This window comes from Mastacembelus armatus, chromosome 1, assembly GCF_900324485.2.
Source record: "Mastacembelus armatus chromosome 1, fMasArm1.2, whole genome shotgun sequence".
Lineage (NCBI taxonomy): Eukaryota > Metazoa > Chordata > Actinopteri > Synbranchiformes > Mastacembelidae > Mastacembelus > Mastacembelus armatus.
In genome coordinates, this window is record NC_046633.1 from 4,208,025 (window position 1) to 4,228,775 (window position 20,751).

The 20,751-nt window shown below is 41.6% G+C and overlaps 4 protein-coding genes across 7 annotated transcripts; 2 read left to right on the top strand and 2 right to left on the bottom strand.

Annotated features, from left to right (window-relative positions):
• Positions 1-435: 435 nt before the first annotated feature.
• hapstr1b (HUWE1 associated protein modifying stress responses b) lies at positions 436-3,229 on the bottom strand. The gene is made up of 4 exons (XM_026302745.2): positions 2,827-3,229; positions 1,333-1,413; positions 953-1,228; positions 436-829 (listed from the first exon to the last, which is right to left on the bottom strand). Exons 1-4 carry the CDS (start codon positions 3,020-3,022, stop codon positions 591-593), a joined length of 792 nt encoding a protein of 263 aa, XP_026158530.1. The 5' UTR covers positions 3,023-3,229; the 3' UTR covers positions 436-590.
• A 411-nt stretch (positions 3,230-3,640) lies between these two features.
• Positions 3,641-10,487, top strand: abcg2b (ATP-binding cassette, sub-family G (WHITE), member 2b). 4 transcript variants are annotated; one of them, XM_026302710.1, is made up of 16 exons: positions 3,641-3,758; positions 4,783-4,960; positions 5,150-5,209; positions 5,300-5,417; positions 5,512-5,667; positions 6,008-6,165; positions 6,429-6,580; positions 6,861-6,953; positions 7,336-7,487; positions 7,696-7,847; positions 8,331-8,420; positions 8,538-8,662; positions 8,871-9,025; positions 9,150-9,239; positions 9,368-9,420; positions 9,513-10,484. In XM_026302710.1, exons 2-16 carry the CDS (start codon positions 4,809-4,811, stop codon positions 9,658-9,660), a joined length of 1,854 nt encoding a protein of 617 aa, XP_026158495.1. In that variant the 5' UTR covers positions 3,641-3,758; positions 4,783-4,808; the 3' UTR covers positions 9,661-10,484. The 4 variants fall into 4 exon arrangements, with proteins under 4 accessions (XP_026158495.1, XP_026158494.1, XP_026158496.1 ...); XM_026302709.1 differs by having other exon boundaries at positions 3,683-3,817; positions 9,513-10,482; XM_026302711.1 differs by lacking the exon at positions 3,641-3,758 and adding an exon at positions 4,290-4,415 and having other exon boundaries at positions 5,134-5,209; positions 9,513-10,487.
• Positions 10,488-10,860: 373 nt separating this feature from the next.
• LOC113128067 (uncharacterized) lies at positions 10,861-13,266 on the bottom strand. Its single transcript, XM_026303115.1, has 3 exons — positions 13,206-13,266; positions 12,671-12,786; positions 10,861-11,874 (listed from the first exon to the last, which is right to left on the bottom strand). The coding sequence occupies exons 1-3, from the start codon at positions 13,264-13,266 to the stop codon at positions 10,861-10,863; spliced, it is 1,191 nt and encodes a 396-aa protein (XP_026158900.1).
• A 778-nt stretch (positions 13,267-14,044) lies between these two features.
• On the top strand, positions 14,045-19,904 carry arpc1a (actin related protein 2/3 complex, subunit 1A). The gene is made up of 11 exons (XM_026302737.2): positions 14,045-14,360; positions 14,975-15,068; positions 15,243-15,347; positions 15,690-15,912; positions 16,288-16,395; positions 16,566-16,669; positions 16,769-16,877; positions 17,395-17,470; positions 17,563-17,756; positions 18,865-18,955; positions 19,050-19,904. Exons 2-11 carry the CDS (start codon positions 15,005-15,007, stop codon positions 19,086-19,088), a joined length of 1,113 nt encoding a protein of 370 aa, XP_026158522.1. The 5' UTR covers positions 14,045-14,360; positions 14,975-15,004; the 3' UTR covers positions 19,089-19,904.
• The last annotated feature ends 847 nt before the right edge of the window (positions 19,905-20,751 follow it).

Genomic DNA, 20,751 nt, shown 5'->3' on the forward strand with positions numbered 1-20,751 from the left:
GGCAAAGACAAGTACACAACAGTAAGTGGCAGTTCTGCTGTCAGATATGCAAACACACACAGCAGCAGCAGAATGAGATACACACACTGTCAAGCATTTTGAGTGGAGCCACAGAGCAGGAAGGCGGTTCAGCCTTCACATTAGCCTGACTTTCAGTCCAGTCCGATTTGGCCAGCGCTGCATGGAGGAGGAGGAAGTACGCTTGAGGAATCAATGGCCAACAGCAGGCAACAGCCCAGTTCAACTGATAATCAGATGTGAAGCACGATGGAGCCCGGCCAAGCGTCTAAAAGCAACATTCTGCAACTTAAAAATTTAGAGTGAGACGTGATCGCTTTGTTTTCAGATCTACTGAGGGCAACAAAGCATGAACCGGAAAGAATAATGTGAAAAACAACAGAACTCTACCACAGAGAGGGCTAGAAGAAAACTAAAGAAGGTTGGTAATTAAGTTTTTATTTATTTGTAACATTGCAACTAAGATGCAGAGGAGGAAGATTTCAATGGGTGGCCAAGGCATCAGTCCTCATCAGCTGTCCAGTCAGCCACCAAGGAGAGGACAGAGGAGGGATTAGTGGTGTAGGAAATGTTCAGAGCATCCTGTTACGTTTATGAGTGGGCGAGTCTGTGATGACATCACTACAGGGGGCAGGGCCTCGTTTACGATTGGCTGTGGAATCCAAATGGAGTGCCATCTCCTCAGCAATGAAGGTGTTGAGGTCCACATCATGAAGACCGTTCCTACGACGACTGAGAGACTGTGCAGGGTGAGTTGGGGAACCAGGAGGACCAGAACGCACAGAAATGCTTGCCATTGCACCACTAAGGCCTGGAAAGGAAAAAATAAAATAAAATAAGACTATGAAGCATAACATACAGCAAACTGTATGAAGTCTAGAGTGACATTCTTATAATGCAATTACTTACAACCAAACATGGCATTTCAACTAACCGTGCAGTGCGATTGCCTCTCTGAAGGGCTGTAGGTCAGTCTCCACAGAGCTGCCCGTCTCTGAGGGTGATGGTCGGCTTGCAGACACCATGGCAACTCTGGGTGGGGCACGAGCTGTCCGTGGAGGTGGAACTTTGCCACACAAGAAGCTGATGAGGTCCTCTCGCCTGATAGTTCTTCTGCGCTTCTTCACCCATGCAATCACCTCCTTATTCCTGCGCTGGTAGCCCAAGTGGATGCCCAAATCGTAGCTCCTCTGACGGGCCTCAACACTCTCTGAAGAAACAGAGACAAATATGTTTATTTGTTCTGGACCCCACAGTGTCCGTGTCCAACCATCTCCTGGATACTATACAAAATTTGAGTTACCTGTTACTCACCTTTATACAGATTAGTGACAGCTGTGGCAGCATTCTGGAAGGGCACCCAGAGAGAGAGGCCTTGCTGCTGACATACTCTATCTGTAAATTAAATGCAAGAAGTTAGACTAAGTTAGACTAAGATGACAGTGTTGCTGCATGAATCTCAAACTCCGACTTCACAGCTCTAAAAATCTCTGCTAGAAAAATTCAAGCATAAACTGTATTTATCTGTACCCGTAAGAGGAAACTAATTGGGGCTGCGTTTTTGGAAGCAAGCTTTTTAACTCTGACTAAATTCATGAAGAGGTACAAGACTTCACATTTCCAGTTTGATCACAAGCTTAACAATATCAAAATGTGATTAAGGGAAATGTGTGCAAAGTTTTACTGTCAGTCAGAAACGACTGGCCTGGTTGTAAAGTACTGACTCAGAGTACAGGTTTGAGTTGGGGACTGAAGTACTCTGCTGTCATTTCCACTTCGACTGTAAATCCTCACATATTATCTTCAGAGGTTTTCAATAAAGTTCCCTTTTTAGAAATAACTCCCTGTGTTTTATAGGATATGAAAATACAGCTGTGTTGCAGTCAGAACAGAAAAAGAAGGAACTTGGTAGCAGGATTTCTAAACTGAGAACACACTAGGAAAGTAGTTGCAAAATAATTTATCTTTAAGTCCTTTTAAACAGTTTAACCTAGTAGTGAAATCTAACTTAACTGGAAGCATTAGAGGGTTTTTTTTTGCACTGATCACGTCTACGTCAATTGCATAAGTCTGACACAAACTCATTTCCAAGAAACGCAGTTTCTGCGTAATGTTCTCGGTGGGACATGACAGACTTCAACAAGAAAACATTGACATTGGTCATTTCGCCTTCTCGTCAAGAACATTGCAGTTCGGTCTATTGTATGATGTGCTGGAATAAACCCACCACCTCACTGTCGCATTACTGTACATGAGCGTCAACAAACGACTTGTTTTCAGTCCGTAAACTCCTCCCCGTGTATCGCCATTTTGACGAGCTAACTGCTAACGGGTGGACAAAAAAACATTTGGGTGTGAGCCCCGTTTTGCCCAAACATGACGAATAAAAATCACAAAGCGTTCAGTGGGAAGGCAAAGGAGAGCGACTTAGCCCGACTGTGTATGAATCCGTTTTGTCCTGAGGGACCTTAGACAACCCAGGCCACCGTGAGCCCGATCCAGCCCTGTTGTCCCACAGTCTGACACGGTGACCGGCTCTTAGCGTTAGCTTCTGTCGGCTAGCAACGGAGCAGGGTCATGATATCGAGATAAGAAGAAGCATCGATTTGATAATGTGACGCATTTTGAAAGAATACACACTCCGGTGTCGCCAAACACCACAAACAAAAGAAACGTTCCTGGTAATTCTAAAGAGAGCCATTAATAATAATAATAAGCTAGTAGTGTTAGCTCAGACTGTGCCCTTTGTGTCTCCGTCCACCAGCTTTAGCTTTAGCCCAACTTCACTTCGCTGTCTTCGGTACAGACCTTTGTACAGCTGTGCTACCGCGGTGGCTGAGTTCTGAAAGAGGTGCCAGAGCTTCTGCTGACTTTGTTCCGTTTCCTCCTCGTTTGTATTATCCTGTTCGGCCTCTGCTAAGCACTGCCGTTCCCATTTGGAGAACCAGTGTTCGGGGCCGTGCTCTTGGATCTCCGCTTCTCCCTCCTCTTTCCTCTCCTCCATAGCTAGCGTTGTTAGAAACTAGCCGTCGAGTTAAATTTAGGATTGTTTTGGTTTCCCGAGGCACGTCCGCAGTCTCTCTTCTGTTTTCTATAAGAGTTAGCCCTTACGAATGTAATTGTTTTAGAGCCGCATCGTGCAGGTTTTGGATCCGCCCGCACGGCCAGCGGAAAATACACCAAACTAAGGAACGCGATGACAACACCTTAGAATTTCTGCAAGTGGCCACGCCCGTTTTTCCACTGTACTGGAAAATGATTGGCTGCAGTGACTTTTGTGGGCGGGCCAGGATGCCGAGCGCGAAGCCTGATTGGACAGCGACAAAAGGTCAGAGAAAAACAACGTTATTGTAGCTAAGCATGTCATTCAGCATTTTGCACGGCAGGCGGCACCCTGAGCGTGGAAATGTAGGCAAGGATTCATGACTATATGTGGTCGAGAGTATAGAAACACCCTGATCTTAAGGAAGGTGAAGTTCTCACATCATTTCCTGAAGTAAAAATACTGTTGCATCACTGTAAAAAAATACCCCATTACAAGTAAAAGAACATTTATCTAAAAGTACATAAGTACATAAGTGTTGTCAGATAAATGTAATTAAAGTATTAAAAATAAATGTATCTGGGAGTGGGGTCAAATGTAACGGTGTCGTATGACTCTGCACATGCTCAGATGGACACTAGGAAAAAAAAGGGTTTTCTCGAGACCGGCAAATGTTACCACACGGAAGCCTTTTGAAGTAAGAAGTACAATTTAGGCGTTTTCATCGCTTTGATCATTGGGTCATATCATTTTAAGGTATGTTTTCTTTAATAACAGCTATATGTTTATCATACTAATAGATCCTAGTAGCTGATGTGTTGTGAAGGCGTGTGAAAGCTGTGGGGTGAACTACCTGCTATGTGAACAGACAGAGTTACTCTGTGCCAATTTAAGATGAAAAGATCCCAAAAATCTTTTTCATTGTATGTATTTACATGTGTCAACTGGGTTACATATCGTTAGTCACTCCTGTGCGTGGTCAAAAATCCAGAGTCTGTAAAATAAAACTGTATCTTTTTGTTTATGACCCTCCTTCTTCTTTTCCTTTCAGCTGCTCCCTTCAGGGGTCGCCACAGCGAATCATCTGCCTGCATTTAACCCTATCCTCTGTATCCTCCTCACCCACACCAACTATCCTCATGTCCTCCTTCACTACATCCAAGAACCTCCTCTTTGGTCTTCCTCTAGGCCTCCTTCCTGGCTGCTCTAACCTCAGCATCCTTTTACCAATGTATTCACTGTCCCTCCTCTGAACATGTCCAAACCATCTCAATCTGGCTTCCCTGGCTTTTTCTCCAAAACATCTACCATGAGCTGTCCCTCTGATGTCCTCATATGACTGACATGGTTACTGGTATTTGAGTAAATTAAAGTTGTTTTGCTGGTATTGGCAATGAGTGAATGGATAACAGTATAAACATTTTTATCTCTCTATCATCAACTGCTATGACATAGCTTATGGAGCTTCTTGGATGCAGTTTTGCTGCAATTGAGCTTTAAGAGTAGGAGAGTTCAGTGCCATACAATATTTTTTAGAACAGTCTAAGGACTAAGGATTGAGAGAGTTCAAAGATTAGATAAGTTATTGCTTAAGCTTGCTGATTACATGCTCTCTTACCTGTCTCCCTCTGCCACTCTGCACAGGTGTCCATGGAAGACTGTACCTCTATCTGTCTTACATTAAACCTCAGTCCTCACTCTTCCTCTGCTTTTCTCTTAAGGGTTAGTAACACTGCTGGTTTTGAGGATGTCTAAGGGAAAGGAAGATGCTTACAGTTTGGATGAGTATTTCCAGGAACCAGGACCAACTGTCACATTCAGCAACTTGCGCTACTGTGTTCAGGAGACAAGATTCTGCCACAAGATAGGTCCTGAAAAGTGCATCCTTAATGATGTGAGGTAGGGCAACTTAATGTAGTTTTCCTTAGCATTAGATCTAACAGTATGTTATGAGATCATGTTAAACCCTTATTATTATTATTGTTGTTGTTGTTGTGCTTTATGAAACCTGTATATTTTAAAGGTTCAGTTTACCACATTTTATTATTTTAACATGTAAAAAAAAAAAAAAGATTGTGATTGTTGCAGTGGCATCATAAGACCTGGGATGAATGCCATCATGGGTGCCACAGGAAGCGGCAAAACATCGTAAGAAAAATTTTCATGTACATGTAAAACACAACCTCATGAATATGCCTAAACCGAGCTACATGAATATTAGTTTGTTCTCTTTTTCAGACTCCTGGATGTAATTGCAGGAAGAAAAGATCCTGCTGGATTGCGACAAGGAAACGTCTTGGTGGACGGCAGGGTTGTCACATCTGAACTCAGACTCAGGTCTGCTTATGTGGTTCAGGTACACAAACACAAGCATATACACATGCATTTTTTTGTGTTACACACTTTGGGTTCTTCTGAATAGTTTCTGTCTACATTATCCATGTTTCCAGGATGATACCCTGATGGGAACTCTGACAGTGAGAGAGAATCTGTTGTTCAGCGCAAACCTCCGTCTCAACCCTAAGCATCACTCTTCTACAGAAAAGCATAGCAGAGTAGAAGACATCATACAAGACCTGGGTCTCACAGACTGTGCAGACACTAAGGTACACACACAAGCTCATTTAGATAGTTGTATATCATTAATTATTAATTTGCTGAAGGAGTAGTTTACTGTCATACTCTGTCTTAAGGAGTGTTGCTGTGCCAGTAGCTTACCTAGGTATAAGCAGAAGCAATTACAAAAGCTGATTAAGCAAATGTAAAATGTGACCTGAAGCACTCCCCTAACTATGGACATGTGAGAGAGCAGTATTCAAAGTAGAAATAAAAAACAAACATATGTGCAGCTGTCCAGTGTCCAATGTTTTTAGGTTGCAGACATTTATTTGCTATTTTAACCTTTACTGTTTAGGTTAGCAAGTGTTTCTTGCGTGTGTGCTGCAGATAGGAACTGAGTTTCTGCGTGGTGTATCAGGAGGCGAGAGGAAGAGGTGCAGCATCGGCATGGAGCTCATCATATCTCCCTCTCTGCTCTTTCTGGATGAGCCAACAACAGGACTGGATTCTAATACTGCAAACAGTATCATCGGTCTACTGCACAAGTACAGCACAATTAGTAATTAATCACAGTTCACAAAACCAATTCATACTCACACGTAAGGTACAGATTACAATACATGCAGTGTTGCTGAAGATGGCAAGTTTAAACAATAGGGATGGTTTCATTTACTGTCAGCTTGATTTAATATGTGTTTAAGTTAGAGCTGCCAATAGCTTTAATTTCCAAATTAGCAGCATCTTCAGATTCTTCTCTGTGTTGTCTGTAACTGTGTGGACAGAAACACATTTTTAAATGTTTGTTCAGGCTTTCCAGGACAGGTAAGACTGTGATCTTCTCCATCCACCAGCCACGCTACTCCATCTTCAAACAGTTTGACCACCTGACACTGATGCATAAAGGGGAGGTGGTGTATGCAGGACCAGCAGGCCATGCAGTGGAATACTTCACAGACCTTGGTACATAATATGTGTGTTTATTATAAAAAGTACAGGACCTTAATTAGCAACATGTTTAAATATAATATGAATTCCTGATGCTAAATGTTAGCGACCTTATGGTAACTTCAGTTTTGTTGTTTAATGTTCATACGTAATGTTCTATCACCACAGTATAAAAATCGAAATGTTTTATTCAAATTATCAAATCAGTATGTTTTACACTTTTTACAAGCGCTTTTTACAGCGTTGCTTATGTTGTCGATATAATGTATTGGCCTGTGATTGTGTTTTTCTACAGGGTACCAAATTGAGCCTTTCAACAACCCTGCTGATTTTTTCATGGACATCACAAATGGAGATGCAAAATCAACACTGGAGTCTTTCACTACAAGTATGATTACAGAAAATACCTATGCACACAAAGTATACTAGCACAACAACCCAGTATGCACATTTCTTGCTTTGCAGGTGAGAAGATATGTGGGAGTCAGCATTTTTAGATGTGTCTGGGTGTTATAAACATTCTTTCCACAACATTCCTACTTGTATTTTAACTGGAACTGATCTAATCTGTTGCATGTTTAAATGAAGGCACTGAAAGCCTTTGAAAACCATACTTGTATATCAACACATCTAAAAAAATATTAACTTTTAAAAACTGTTTCCTGGGAGGAAATTTTGACTGTTATAAAAAGCTAACTTTATCACTTAACATTATCACTTTGTCTGTTCTTATCTACATTATGTTTTATGGCCACTCTGTCTTTCCACAGTTGACTGTAAAAATCCATGGGCAGCGAAGTATCGCCAGTCGCAGCTCTTCCAGAGAGTCCTTGAAGAGCTGGACTGTGTGAACCAGAGCATTGCTGATGGTGTCAAAGATCAGGAAGAGGTGGCTGACTATGTTACCTCTTTCCTCTACCAGGTCAGTAAACTCAAAAGCAGTACTAAGTAATTATCAGGTTGAAGGAAGTAAAATCTCATTGCAATTTTGTGATAAACAGAAATTGAAGTGAATTGATGGTGATATGAGTTTAATGACTGTGCCAGACAGCTGTTACATCAGTGTGCTGGGCTGCCAGATGAATCAACACTGTTTATAACTGTCATTATGCCATGAAAATGTTTGACAGATGCGTGTGGTGTGTGGGAGGACAGTGCTGAACACTCTGAGGAACCCTCAGACCTCTTATGCCCAGCTGGCTCTCAACATCATTTTTGCAATTCTGGTGGGACTGATCTATTACCAAATGCCCTTGACACTTCCCGAGGCTTTACAGAACAGGTACTGTAGGCCTAACCTGCACACAACAGCCAACCCAGTTTTATTTTCACTCTTCTCACTTTGTAAATGTGTCCCCTTTGCTCAGCCCATTTCAGGGACAAACAGAACTACTTATAGAAAAAAGAAGGTAATATCAAAGAGTTTTCATTAGTTTTGCAGGAGAATGTGGTGAGACAGCAAATGTGAATATGTCTATTTTAGAAAAGATGGCAAGAATAAAAGACTGATTAACGTGCCACAGGAAGAATGACAAATGTCAAAGGAGGTGATTAATTTTATATATAAAGGTCAAGTATGCAACCATGAGGTTATGATGACTCATTTAATTTTAAAATGCAGTAAATGACTGAGATAAGAAGCCACAGGTACGAAAGTAACTTTTATAATTCAGTAATCTATGGGGAGACAGGGTGACATTTGCTGACACATAACTATCCATTAGATGAACTGTTAATGAGTTAACTCTCTCCTGATTCACGACAGGAGCGGAGCGTTCTTCTTCCTTGTCATCAACATGGTGTTTGGTAATCTCTCTGCTGTTGAACTCTTTATCACTGAAAGAGTGATCTTCATGTGAGTGAAGGTTAAAGGGCCTGTGTGTGTACTGAAATCATTTATAATCCCATGCTGTTAACTCTGCCTCAGTGCTTACTCTTCAGTGGTTATGTGTTTGTTGCTGTTATTTTGCAGCCATGAGAATTCCAGTGGGTACTACCGTACATCTGTCTACTTCCTGTCCAAGGTTTTTGCTGATCTCATTCCCAACCGCATCATCCCTATCTTTGTGTTTTCAGCCATCGCCTATTATATGATGGGTAATTTTCCTCCATGCAAGTACATAAAGTATACACACCATATTATGTCATGCAAATGAGCAGCCGGCTCTAAAGCAGCCACTCACATAGTACATCTGGTGTTTTATTTACATCCATGAAGATGTTTCACTGAATTCTCTTGCTTGTTTAATGAAGAATATTTATTTATTTAAGTCTTTTTATTTACATATGTCAACCACTCTTTCAGGGTTAAAGTCTTCCTTTGAGGCCTTCCTCTGTTACTGTCTGACCATGTCTCTAGTCAGTCTGGCAGCAGTCAGTCTGGCCTTCCTTGTGTCTGCAAGTGTTTCCTCATTTGCCATGGCTAATGTCCTCATTGCTCTACCCTTTGTCTTTATGATGGTGAGAAAGACATTTCAGAAGCCATATACAATACAGTGTAATAATGGTAATATCTAATCTAATGAATGTAGTGCTTTCACTGGTGTATGAGTAAAATTCCCTCTGTTATTCCATCTCTGTTTAGGTTTTTGGTGGTTTTCTTGTCAATCTCAATTCTATGCTGAGCTGGCTGTCCTGGCTGAAATGGTTCAGTATCTTCAGATATGGACTGGATGTAAGTTGTGAAAACTAGGCAGAGCATGAGAAGGACGGTGCGATTGTGAGAATGAGATCAACTGGGCTGCCCTGTTTATAATTGACATGAGGAAGTTGTTCAGCCCAATCTCTTTATCTCTTCCTTAGGCTGCGTTCATCAATGAATTGAAAGGACAATTGTTCTACAGCAATGGAACCATGTAAGTATGATAACATAGCCACTCCTTTAAACACAACCCCACCCCCCACCTCCACATCCGTGCACACTGAGCTTTTCTTGTTTGTGCTGCAGTGTCCCAGGGGAGCTGCTGCTGAAAAGCAAGGACATCGACTACTCTTTATGGGGCTTCTGGCAGAACCATGTGGCTCTGCTGGGAATCATAGCTGCCTGCATGATCCTGGCATACGTGCAACTACGAAGAATCAGCCGTTGGAAATGACGCTGATTTGTATATGTAGCCATTAAATATGCACCGTGCCTTTATCTTATTTAAAAGAAAATATTGGAAAAGTAACCCGTTAAAATCAGAACATTAGTTAATGATTGCACATGTAGTCTCTTTCTCTTTCCCACTCTCACAGATAAACAAACACACGTGTTGTAACGTTTGACTCCCTGGTGGATAAGCTGCCACTAAGCACATTTGGTCTATGCACGAGGGAATAGACAGGAAAAGCCAAGCAGACATCTAAGTCCTTACAAAGCTACTTAAAGAATGTAAGACAACATTAGCCACAGGAATGAAAAGATATTCAGTATTTGTAATTTTTTGTTGTCAGTCCCATAGGAGAAAATAACAAATAGTGCATGTCTTTTATTTATGTCATACAGAATGAATTGTCATTGTATTTGTAGTGTAGTACACTTATTGTCAGTATCATATATGTAAACCCCCAAATCCATATTTTTTTATACATATTTATCCAAAAGCTTGAGATTTGAAATGCATTTTTATATTTTTGTAATATAATTTTGTAATGTATGCCAAGTAAACAGCAGGGCAGTGATGTGTGTAGGAGATGTCCAGGTTTCCATCTGAAGAGACTGAACAAAAGCAGAGATCTGGCAGCTGCAGTATGGAGACTGCACCACAGCAGATAAGAATTATGAAGTTCGTTACGGGTGTTTTTTTTTTTTAGAGAGAATCTGTCTTCTATGCAGCGCATACACTTAAATGGGTGAAATCACAGATCACCAAAATAATAAAATAAAAAAGTAATTCTGTGAACAGACTTTTTTGTGTCATCATCTATAGAAGCACTAATTCAGTGTCTCATTTTACCTTGTTGGAAAATAAAATGTAGATGATTGAAGAATAAATATGGTACATGCATTCCATTGTGCATGTTATAACTTTGAAGTGGGATAACTCAAATTCTCAAACCCATTACTTTGCAGCAGAAGATAAGGGATCAAACAAAACAGGATATGAACTTGCAAAATAAAATTACTACAACAATAGATGTTTTTAATAAATGGGTGAGGTAAAGTTTTCTTATTGATCCTAGAAATATACAAAAAACAGTGATCAGTGGACAATTGGCAGAACAACTAACAGAAACTTGCCAAAACAGAAGCTGCAGTTCATTCCCAGATTAGAGCTTCGCACCTCAATCAAGCAGCACTTCTCATTTTACCATTAGAAACCTTTCACACCGTTTGCACTCTTATTCAGACTGTTTCCCACTGTTACTGGTGTGTTTTCCAACCCACGGAGCCACTCAGTACATTTCAGTATCACACGTTCATCCACACCATAATCCTCCTCTGCCTCATACTCCACATCGTCATACTTGTGTTGCTCATTGAGAAGTGAGATTTTAACTATGGAACGTATGTCTCTCAGTTCAGCATCACTGCTGTTTTTCACAGGAATCCTGCTGTGTCTCTGTGTTGCTGGTTGTTGCCTTTTAGAGCTGTTTTCCCTCCTGCGTCTGGAGTCTGAGCTGCTTCCAGAAACACCAGCTCCACTTCCAGTATTTCTGGCTGCTGAGCGTTGTCTCTCACTGTTCCTCCGCTGCAGCAGCAGAACAGCCTCAGGTGTGAGAGTCAGTGTGAAATGGGCCTCCTCCTGATGTTTGGTTCTCATCTTTACCTCTGCATCACTCTGAGCTGAGCTGTGGCTTACATGTTTGTGCATCTTAGACAGGCACTCTCCTGAGCTGGAGACCGGGAAGCTGTCTGTCTGTGATGAGAGTGGCAGTCTGTCCCTTCTCTTGGCATGTGGCTCTGCTCCTGACAGTCCTTTGGTGGTTGGCAGATGACTCCTGGGTTGGTTCTTCTTCCCCAGCTGCTTGAGGTTCAAAGCCAGTCGCTCCTTCATTGAGCTGTTTTTGTCTTCTCTTGGGACTTTAGTCTTTGCCACAGTTGTTGGGGAATGACTGTTGTTGGAAATTCTCTCCTTTCCAGTCAGCCCTGACACAGAGCGTGTTATCGACACTGGTGGTATGAACGGCATTTTGGCAACACACAGCATCAAGTAGGAGAGAAGTTCTGTTTTGCGGCTGAAGTGCAGGAAGAAAAAAGAAGGCACTAAGGAGGAAACTGATTTACTGAGTGAGGCAATATACTCTGATTCATCCTCTGCCATGCAAGGGTCAGTAGATGTTTGGTGTGTTGCTGCTGGGATGCACCAGTGCTCATCTGCCCTGGACTAGCTGACATCCTGGCAGTGTCTTATATCTGAACGACAGGAGGGTGTGGCGTGGCTCACTTTCACAGGCATTTATGACGTCTGAGGAGGGGAACAAATGTTTTTTCTGCATCTAACATACCAGTTACAGGCTCAAAGATCTAAAAAAAAAAACCCCTTCAGCTCTAATCCTCCAGTGTCTTCTCTGAGGACACGTTCTACACACATGGTGCAAGTACACATGTAGGCTTAATCCACGTGCTATATAGATGACTGGAAAGTAAGGTGGGACTCAGTAGCACTGAAGTGGCAACAGTAAAACCTGTGGAAACCAGGTCTAACTTAAGCATGAATATAATAGCAGGGCAATGCCTCCTTATGACAGAAAAACGGAAAAAAAAAGATGTACACAGAAAACATTTATTTGATGTTGCTAAAAAATAAAATACAATTTCAGATATTTTCATTTTGACAGGTGGAGGTTTAGCAGGTGGTTTAAACTTCTGAAAGAATGATAGTTAAGCCTAACTGCCTTCATTCACAGCATGTTTTCCTGTGTACATAGAGAACCAGCTTACAGCGAGGACAGGTGTGATAGGCATCCTTGAAGTGGTTTCCAAAAAATGGAATCAGGCAGCATCCAAACACCAGCCTGTGATAAAGAAGCCACACATTAGTCTGTATCTGTAAATTGTATGTCTATGGGATTAAAGCTGGGTAATAATTAGATTAGGGTGTTGGAATGAGTCTCTGCTCACCCACATAACAAAAACACAAGACACATGAGCCACGCATGTGTCCCAGCTTTGTAGGTAACCTGCGTGATGACCCGAGTCTGACAGGAATAGCATGTTGCCAGAGCTGGCGAGCGGTGCAGCTCGGTCTCATAGCTCACAAACTTTGGCCTTGGAGTAGGTGGAGGTGGAGCAGACACTGAAGAAGACAAGGGAAAACAAAAGGAAGGCTTATTTTTAAAATGCTGCAAACAGCACTACAACTTACTCAGAGTGTAACCAGCTACCAAACACTTAACGTTGTTTACAATATCACTAAGTGCTGGACATAGACAATATGACATTCAGACCCATGCTACATATTCAAAATGGAGGTAAAGTTTAAGTGAGTATTCACCAGGGAGGGGTAACTGAGTTTGAGTAGAGTCAATTCCTGGTGAAAAAGAGAAGGAAAGAGGATGAGGAGGGCTGAGAGGTGACTGGATGTGGTAAATCCTCACATCTTGACGTGTTTGACTTTCATCTGAAAAGATAAATGAGCAGTTCCATTTTTTTTTAGCCCTGACAAATGATTATTTGAGGCTCGGCAAACCGAGCATGATGATGGGGTATTTTTACCTTGTAGGAAGAAAGGCGGAGGTGTAGGAAATGACTCATCCACTTTTGATAATGACTCCATTTACTAGGTTAGGTGACATACCACTGAAAAAGAGCAAAGTAAATGTGCTTCAGTGTCTGCAGCCTGCAGCAGTTCATGCTCGACCTGCCAGGTGCAATTAATTCAAATCTTCTCTGATTGGTTAGAGAACCTGTAGCACCTAGGTCAGTCATTTTAATGAAATGAGACAGAAGGTGAAGATTTTTTTTTTCTTTAAAAGTACCAACCAATTCTCCACAGGCTCATTCTGGGAGCTTTATTATTCTCTCAGGCTCCCCACTTCTCCAATGTGACTATATGTGCAGTTTTCCACAGTAGTTAACTTTAAAATGTCTTTGTTTTTGTCTCACCAACAATTAAAACGATTTTCCTGGCACAGTTATGAATAAAACATGTTTTGATAGCCTTACAATTCCCCTATGATAAAACAATGCTACATTGCCCACAGTTTTATTGTGTTATTCCTCGACAAAAATTAAAGCAACATAAGAAAACTTTATAATCAATGGGAATAAGAAACCGAAATCTATCAATAAGAAAGACTCAAAAAAATGGAGGATCAGACATAGTGGACTTGGGACCAGTTGATTTAGAGGAAACCTGAGGCTTTTGGGGCCCCAGTACATTTGAGCCCACCTGAGCACTTGCCCATAATGCAGGCTTGGGTTTCAGGTCTGCTCCTGGTTAAGGGGGACTCCTCAGACGCTGCCCTGCTGATTTTTTTTTATGGAGTTTCGTCCAGGCCTCACTAGATGGTGGTGTTTTGTGACCGGTTAGACTGGTTGTGGGTCTTATTTGAGCCACTAGAGGAGCCATTTCACTCTGGTCCTGGTCGGCGTGAGACACTTCGACGTGAACGAGGTTATTCGGTTGAATGTAGCTGCTAGCGTGAAAATGCTAAGCTAGCTGTCAGCCAGGCATCCACAGGTTTAGTAGCCGAGTTAGCCACCAGATGCTCCTGCTCGTATCCTGCTGGTCGTCTTGACATCTCCCCAACATTCCTGGACGAATTCGTGTCGACTGACCAGAGTCCGCGAATTCAGGTCCACTCCTGAGCTAACCTCTCCCCGCTAGCGTCACTTAGCTCGCCGGCTAACGAGAACCGGACAGACGAGGTAAGTTAGCATGCAGGCTAGCGGAATGCACGGCTAAAGGTGTAGACATCATCGGGAGCAACGACACACACTTTTAGCAAAAACCGGGCTTCGACATAGAGAAGTGGGGCCTTCTGGTAAACGTGTGGTTAGTGAGACCACGATACATGTTTTTAAAACCATCAATCTGGGTGTCGGGCCTATAAAAAACACCGGCGAGCTAGCAATTTAATTAACCTGCTAGTTTAACTAGTTAGCTAGTCAGCATTACAACTGATAGCTAAGCGAGTCAACCTCTTTTCATAAAAGTCTTCATTTTACTACGACATGGCAAAAAACCCGACACTGGCAAATGTTCACTTGGTGATATTGTTTTATTTAACGTTCACGTTGGTTGTTGGCAGGAGCCTGTCAGTGTTTGGACGGACTGGGATTAAGCTAACGCAGCTCCGACACCGTGCAATAAAGTTAAGAGTTAACTGGTTTTACTATGTGGGAGTCATCGGTCCGACTTTGGTTTATATGAGCTGCGGTCTGTGTAGGTTTAAAGGCGATGGGGGCACAGTTCAGGATCGGTTGGCCAGAGCTGGTTTGTATCTGGTTGCTAACTTAAGTTTTGCTGTGTGACTTCGCAGAGTTTCACTGAAGGACCGCACCCAGACAAGATGTCCCTGCATCAGTTTCTGCTGGAGCCCATCACCTGCCACGCATGGAACCGCGACAGGACACGTAAGGATCAATAATGTCCTGCTCTCCTTGAACCTGACAGTCTGTGAACTACGTGCCAGTAAATAAGGCTGTGGCAGCTTTTGTCTGTTCAGCTTTAGTCCGACAGGTCTAGCTGGTTTGTCTTGTCACTTGAGCGTTTCTTGTCCTAATCCTGTTTTCACATTGTTTCTGCAGAAATTGCCATCAGTCCTAATAACCATGAAGTTCATATCTATAAGAAGAGTGGCAACCAGTGGGTCAAGACTCATGAGCTGAAGGAGCACAATGGACACATAACAGGTATGTTATGACTATTATTTGTACCTTTGACTGACTTACAAACAAAATAAATGTTTGTGTATCTTTTATTAGCACGTTGACAGGTTCGATACACATGTATGAACCTGAATGATCAAAATGTATGAAGGATTATTCAGCACTAGCCATTATTGTTCACTTCATCACAGCTGTAGTTCATCAGCAGCCACATTACGCTTGCACCTAATGACTGTTTTCATTATTGATTATTTCATGCTGATATTCTCTCCCAAGGATATTGTTGTTGTTGTTTTTTTGTTAATAATAATGCAGAGGGAGAGGTAGGGAGCAGCACTGTAATACAGTTTCCCTTTGTTGTTGTAGGTATTGACTGGGCTCCCAAAAGTGACCGTATAGTGACATGTGGAGCAGACCGTAATGCCTATGTGTGGTCCCAGAAGGAGGGCGTATGGAAACCCACACTGGTCATCCTCAGGATCAACCGAGCTGCCACTTTTGTCAAGTGGTCTCCCCTGGAGAACAAGTTTGCAGTGGGCAGCGGGGCTAGACTCATCTCTGTCTGCTACTTTGAGTCTGAGAACGACTGGTGAGGTTATTTGTTCTGTTGTGGCATTTTGCAAATATTTTTACTGAAACAGCAGTATCTTCAGTATTCTCTGTGTAACAAATACCCCCGTCTGAGAAAGGGGTGCTGCCTCATTGGCATCTTCATCCTCAATGTTTGTTTTCGTCACATAGATGTGTTCTGTTTAATGGAAGCTTCTGATTTTAATAGCTGTAATAAAATGCTTGATATGCCACAGCTGGATTTTCAGAGGTGGAGACATTAAAATAAACAGAAAAGTTTTGATGAGCTACACTCAAAAGTAATTGCTGTGTCCTGTTTGAAACATATCACATAGAAATGCTTTCCCCTCCACCACCATGCACCATATTTAAAATATCGTGCTTTTGTTTTCAGGTGGGTGAGCAAGCACATCAAGAAGCCAATTCGCTCCACCATCCTCAGTTTGGACTGGCATCCCAACAATGTCCTACTGGCTGCTGGATCCTGTGACTTCAAGTGCAGGTGTGTGTTTTGAACATGGCATTTAAAAAAAAACAAAAGAAAAAAAAAAGCTTTTCAGGGCAACAGATGAGTATTAAATGATTTGAAAACCTGCCAATATTCTCTCTTACTCATTTGCTACCTGTATTTTTGCTTTTTATGCTCCCCACCTCTCCCTCTCTTGTCTCCAGGGTGTTCTCAGCCTACATTAAAGAGGTTGAAGAGAAACCAGGCCCAACACCCTGGGGCAGCAAGATGCCATTTGGAGCTGTGCTAGCAGAATTTGGAGGAGCGGGTCTGTATCTCTGTCTTTATGTATAAAAATAAAAATCCTTTTGCAGTACCCCTTTGAACTAAACTAGATCTGTTTTTTTAATGCAATTTGTGTCTTTAGGTGGAGGGGGTTGGGTCCACTCTGTCTCTTTCTCAGCCTCTGGAAACCGCCTGGCCTGGGTCAGCCATGACAGCACTGTCACTGTGGTGGACAGCTCTAAGACTGCCAGGTATATCTTATTTCTGTGCACAGAGTGTCATTTAAAACTAATTTACTGTTTTTTTTTTTTCACAGATATTTCCTGTGATTGGAGCTGTGTCTGTCACACAAATTTAGAGTTTGCCAATTGAGGAAACACTGCTCAAAATGTTGACAGTACAACAAAGGCCAACTCAAAAAATGGCTATGATTTGTAATTTGTATTTTGTAATCTGATCATCCTTTGAGGTGCCAAGAAGGTGTGAAAGCTGAGCACCAGGTGAACAAGAATACACTTGCATAATGACAGGCTGTTGTCAACAAACTGCAGGGGATAAGAATTGAGAGGGCGGTGATTAAGACTGAGCACTAATTTTGCTAAGTTCTGACATGGAAACATGCACAGAACAGTAGTGGTTTTGGTCACATCATTGCCATGATTTCTAATGACAGCACTTATTTGAATGTTTTTGTTTTATGCTGCCTGTTTAATGTTTGAGTGCACTAAAGCAATTTGACTCTTGAGATCATGTTATGTTTGTATTCAGTCCTTCGCAGCTGAAGACGGAGTTCCTTCCTCTCCTCAGTGTCATTTTTGTCTCAGAGAACAGTCTAGTAGCTGCGGTAAGAACAAAACATTGACGTTACATACTTTCATGCATAACTATACAGTAAGTAAAGAATCCCATATTAACTAATGTTGTCTGTGTCTCCAGGGCCACGACTGTTGCCCCATGCTGTTTCGTTGCGACGATGGTGGAACACTGACCTTTGTGTCAAAGCTCGACCTCCCCAAGCAGAGTATCCAGAGGAACATCTCCGCCATGGAGCGCTTCAGGAATATGGACAAGAGGGCCACCACCGAGGACCGCAACACTGCCCTGGACACACTGCACCAGAACAGCATCACGTAAGTCACACACTGCAGGACACACGCTGGAATGACTGTAAGCCCTTTACAATGTTTTTATTTTATGTGTTGTTGCTTGCACATTGTAAATCCAGTGTAATGTTACATTTAATGAAAGGCATTCAAAGAGCCTTTTTCAGTTGTTACACTTTTTCAGTTGGTTCATTCATTGTCCCAGTGGGGTCAGATATGTGGTTACAAGATTCTTAAACTCATAATAATTAAGTCTTAAAGTAAGAATGAGGAATGAGTCAACTTTATGTTGACTTTGAAGACTGTGATTTGTGATCTGTTGAGATTTATTTTATCAAACCGTGAATTATTCATAAGATTTTTACTGTTGTTTCAAAAATTACCATGGTTTTAATCTGTAAAAGAACTACTTTATAACCTGAAGGAAGGCAGTGTTTACTGCTTTAGACCGACAACTGAGGGTCCCTTTCCCTGAACTAGATGTCGCCCTATTTTCTAAAAGTCTTGGCTGCAATACTTAATATTGAATGCTCTCTGACATTTGAATGATATTTTTGTCATTCTTACTAAATAAAAAGGTTTTACAATGAACTTGTGGGGCCAAACCTCAGTGTAGACTGTGGCAGCCTGCACTACTATGTAGAGCTGTACTATACTGCTGGAGCTGACCTACAAACATCCTATGTAGACACAATGGAGCACTGAAGCTGCTGCTGTTCCTGTGTAGGCATGTTGTGACAAGTTTGACAAGTTTACTCATTAACACCTTATGTCCTTTCTGAAGCTGCTGCTGTTCCTGTGTAGGCATGTTGTGACAAGTTTGACAAGTTTACTCATTAACACCTTATGTCCTCTAAGTTAAGTTAAATTAACCTGAACAAAAATTGCAATGTAAAAACAACACAGTGGGTTTACAGCAGTTTTTTTTTTGTTTTGTTTTTTTTAAACTTGTCAACCAGCATTTATCGCTGGTATAAATAGGTCTCTGCTTTTAGGTATTTCCTAAAATGTCACACTGTTCGTGTCCTGACATCACACTCATCATTGAAATCTAGTGACATGCATCATTGTGACTTATAAAGTTATTTCTTCATCCCTGTGAAATTGTCATTGTTTTTACATGTCTGTCTGTTAGCCAAGTGTCTATCTATGAAGGAGACAAACGGGACTGTCGCAAGTTCTGCACTACAGGCATCGATGGAGCGATGACCATTTGGGACTTTAAGGTAAATAACCACAGCCGAGCAGCCATCTTTGGAGTTTTATTTTCCCAGACATCTGAGATTGAAATCTTCCATGTGTTTCTGTGTTTGTACTCAGAGTCTAGAAGCTTCTATCCAGGGTCTCCGGATCATGTGAAGAAATCTTGTGAATGAATGAAGAGACGCTGCGGCCTCACTTCTCCTCCCTCCCAGTCCCCACTCCTCCCCCTTTCCACCTCACCCCCTCCTCCTGTGCCGCAGCCAGTAACATACATAACTGACCCACCTTATTGAGTGTCTGCTGAAGCACTGATCAGACCATAACACACTCTTGTGGGTGTGCGCTTACACGCTCACAAACACACACGACACACACACACAAACATACTGAGCTGACGTGTGACATTACTGTTGATTTTTTTTTTTTTTTTTTTTTTTTGTTTGTTTGTTTGTTTGTTTTGGGTTTGTTTTTAAATGAAGGTTAACCAGGTGTCAAAGTGGGAAGATCTTCTGACACGTATTAAAACGTGACGTGAAATGTGTGTTTTTATGTTCTCTAACCTCCTGTACCAAAAGTTGAACACTAAATGGTGCGTTTTATCCAAAAATCAGACTGTATTTCACCTCAGATTAACCTTAACATGACCTCTGAATATCGGTGTTTAGCGTATTGGAGGACATGATGTTCTTCTTACCGGAGGATATTAAATATTCTCCAGCAGTTGAAATCATTGTTGACATTAGCATCTGCGTTAATGATATTCTGAAGTCATGTTGCTGGTTGGCTGTAGAGAGCTGTACAGGAACTGATGGTGGAGAGAGAAAGCAGCTGTCTTAACTCTGTGCAGAGTCACAGCTGGCCAGCACTAGGCTCTGTAGCTACTACACTAAAACCACAAGATGGAGGATTTCTATGTAACTGATCATGAGGTAGACATGAAAATAAAGAAAAAAATACATTTACAGTACACAACTCACTGGACTGCTCTCTTCCTTTGTGTTTACCTCTCTGACATGCTGAGCAGATGGCATCAAGGTACCTTTAGTGGATGTGTAGAATTAGGTTTTGGGGACTGTTTTTAAAAAGAAAAAAAAAACATCTACAAGCCATATTTCTGCGTGATGTACGTTCATTAACTACCAACATATTTACCACAACTAGAAGAGGCTGGTTTCTGAATTGTGACTTGTATATGACTACTGCTTGATTAGTTAAAATTAAAGGGACCATGTGGAGCCTGACAAATGGGCTCAATGCATTTTTTTTTTAATTCTTGTGAAACATTTGCAAAGCCAATGTTTAAAGTATTTGATTGTGTGTTTTAACCAATGTCTCTTAGGAAGTAGTTTTCTGCTTTTTTGCTTAAATGCCAATTCTTCACATGTTTTGCAGTGAAATAGTGTGAAACTGATGGCATCAATTTATATCGCATCACCTGCATATTTGTGCCGGATACTAACAAGTGGGCGAGACAAACTCTAAAATATTGCTCCATAGTGCTGTTAGTGGCTTAAAACTCCAGAGTGCCTTTAGGTAACAATCCATACTTTCTTCATAGATGTATCTTTCTACAGCCGGGATTATATTATGATGTAAGTTTGTAGGCATGGCTGGAAACATAAACAGGACTTTAACACTTAAAATCCATCAATATAAGGTAAACATTTGAATTAGTATAGATCAATTGGTATGTGCCATCATGGTGTCAGTAAATAACTATGTTCTCAGGAGGTTTCCCAAAATGGGAATTAAAAGCAGAATTTAGCTTTAAGCGTGTGCTGCTGAAACTGCTTAAAATAAGGAAGAATACGTAGCCAAC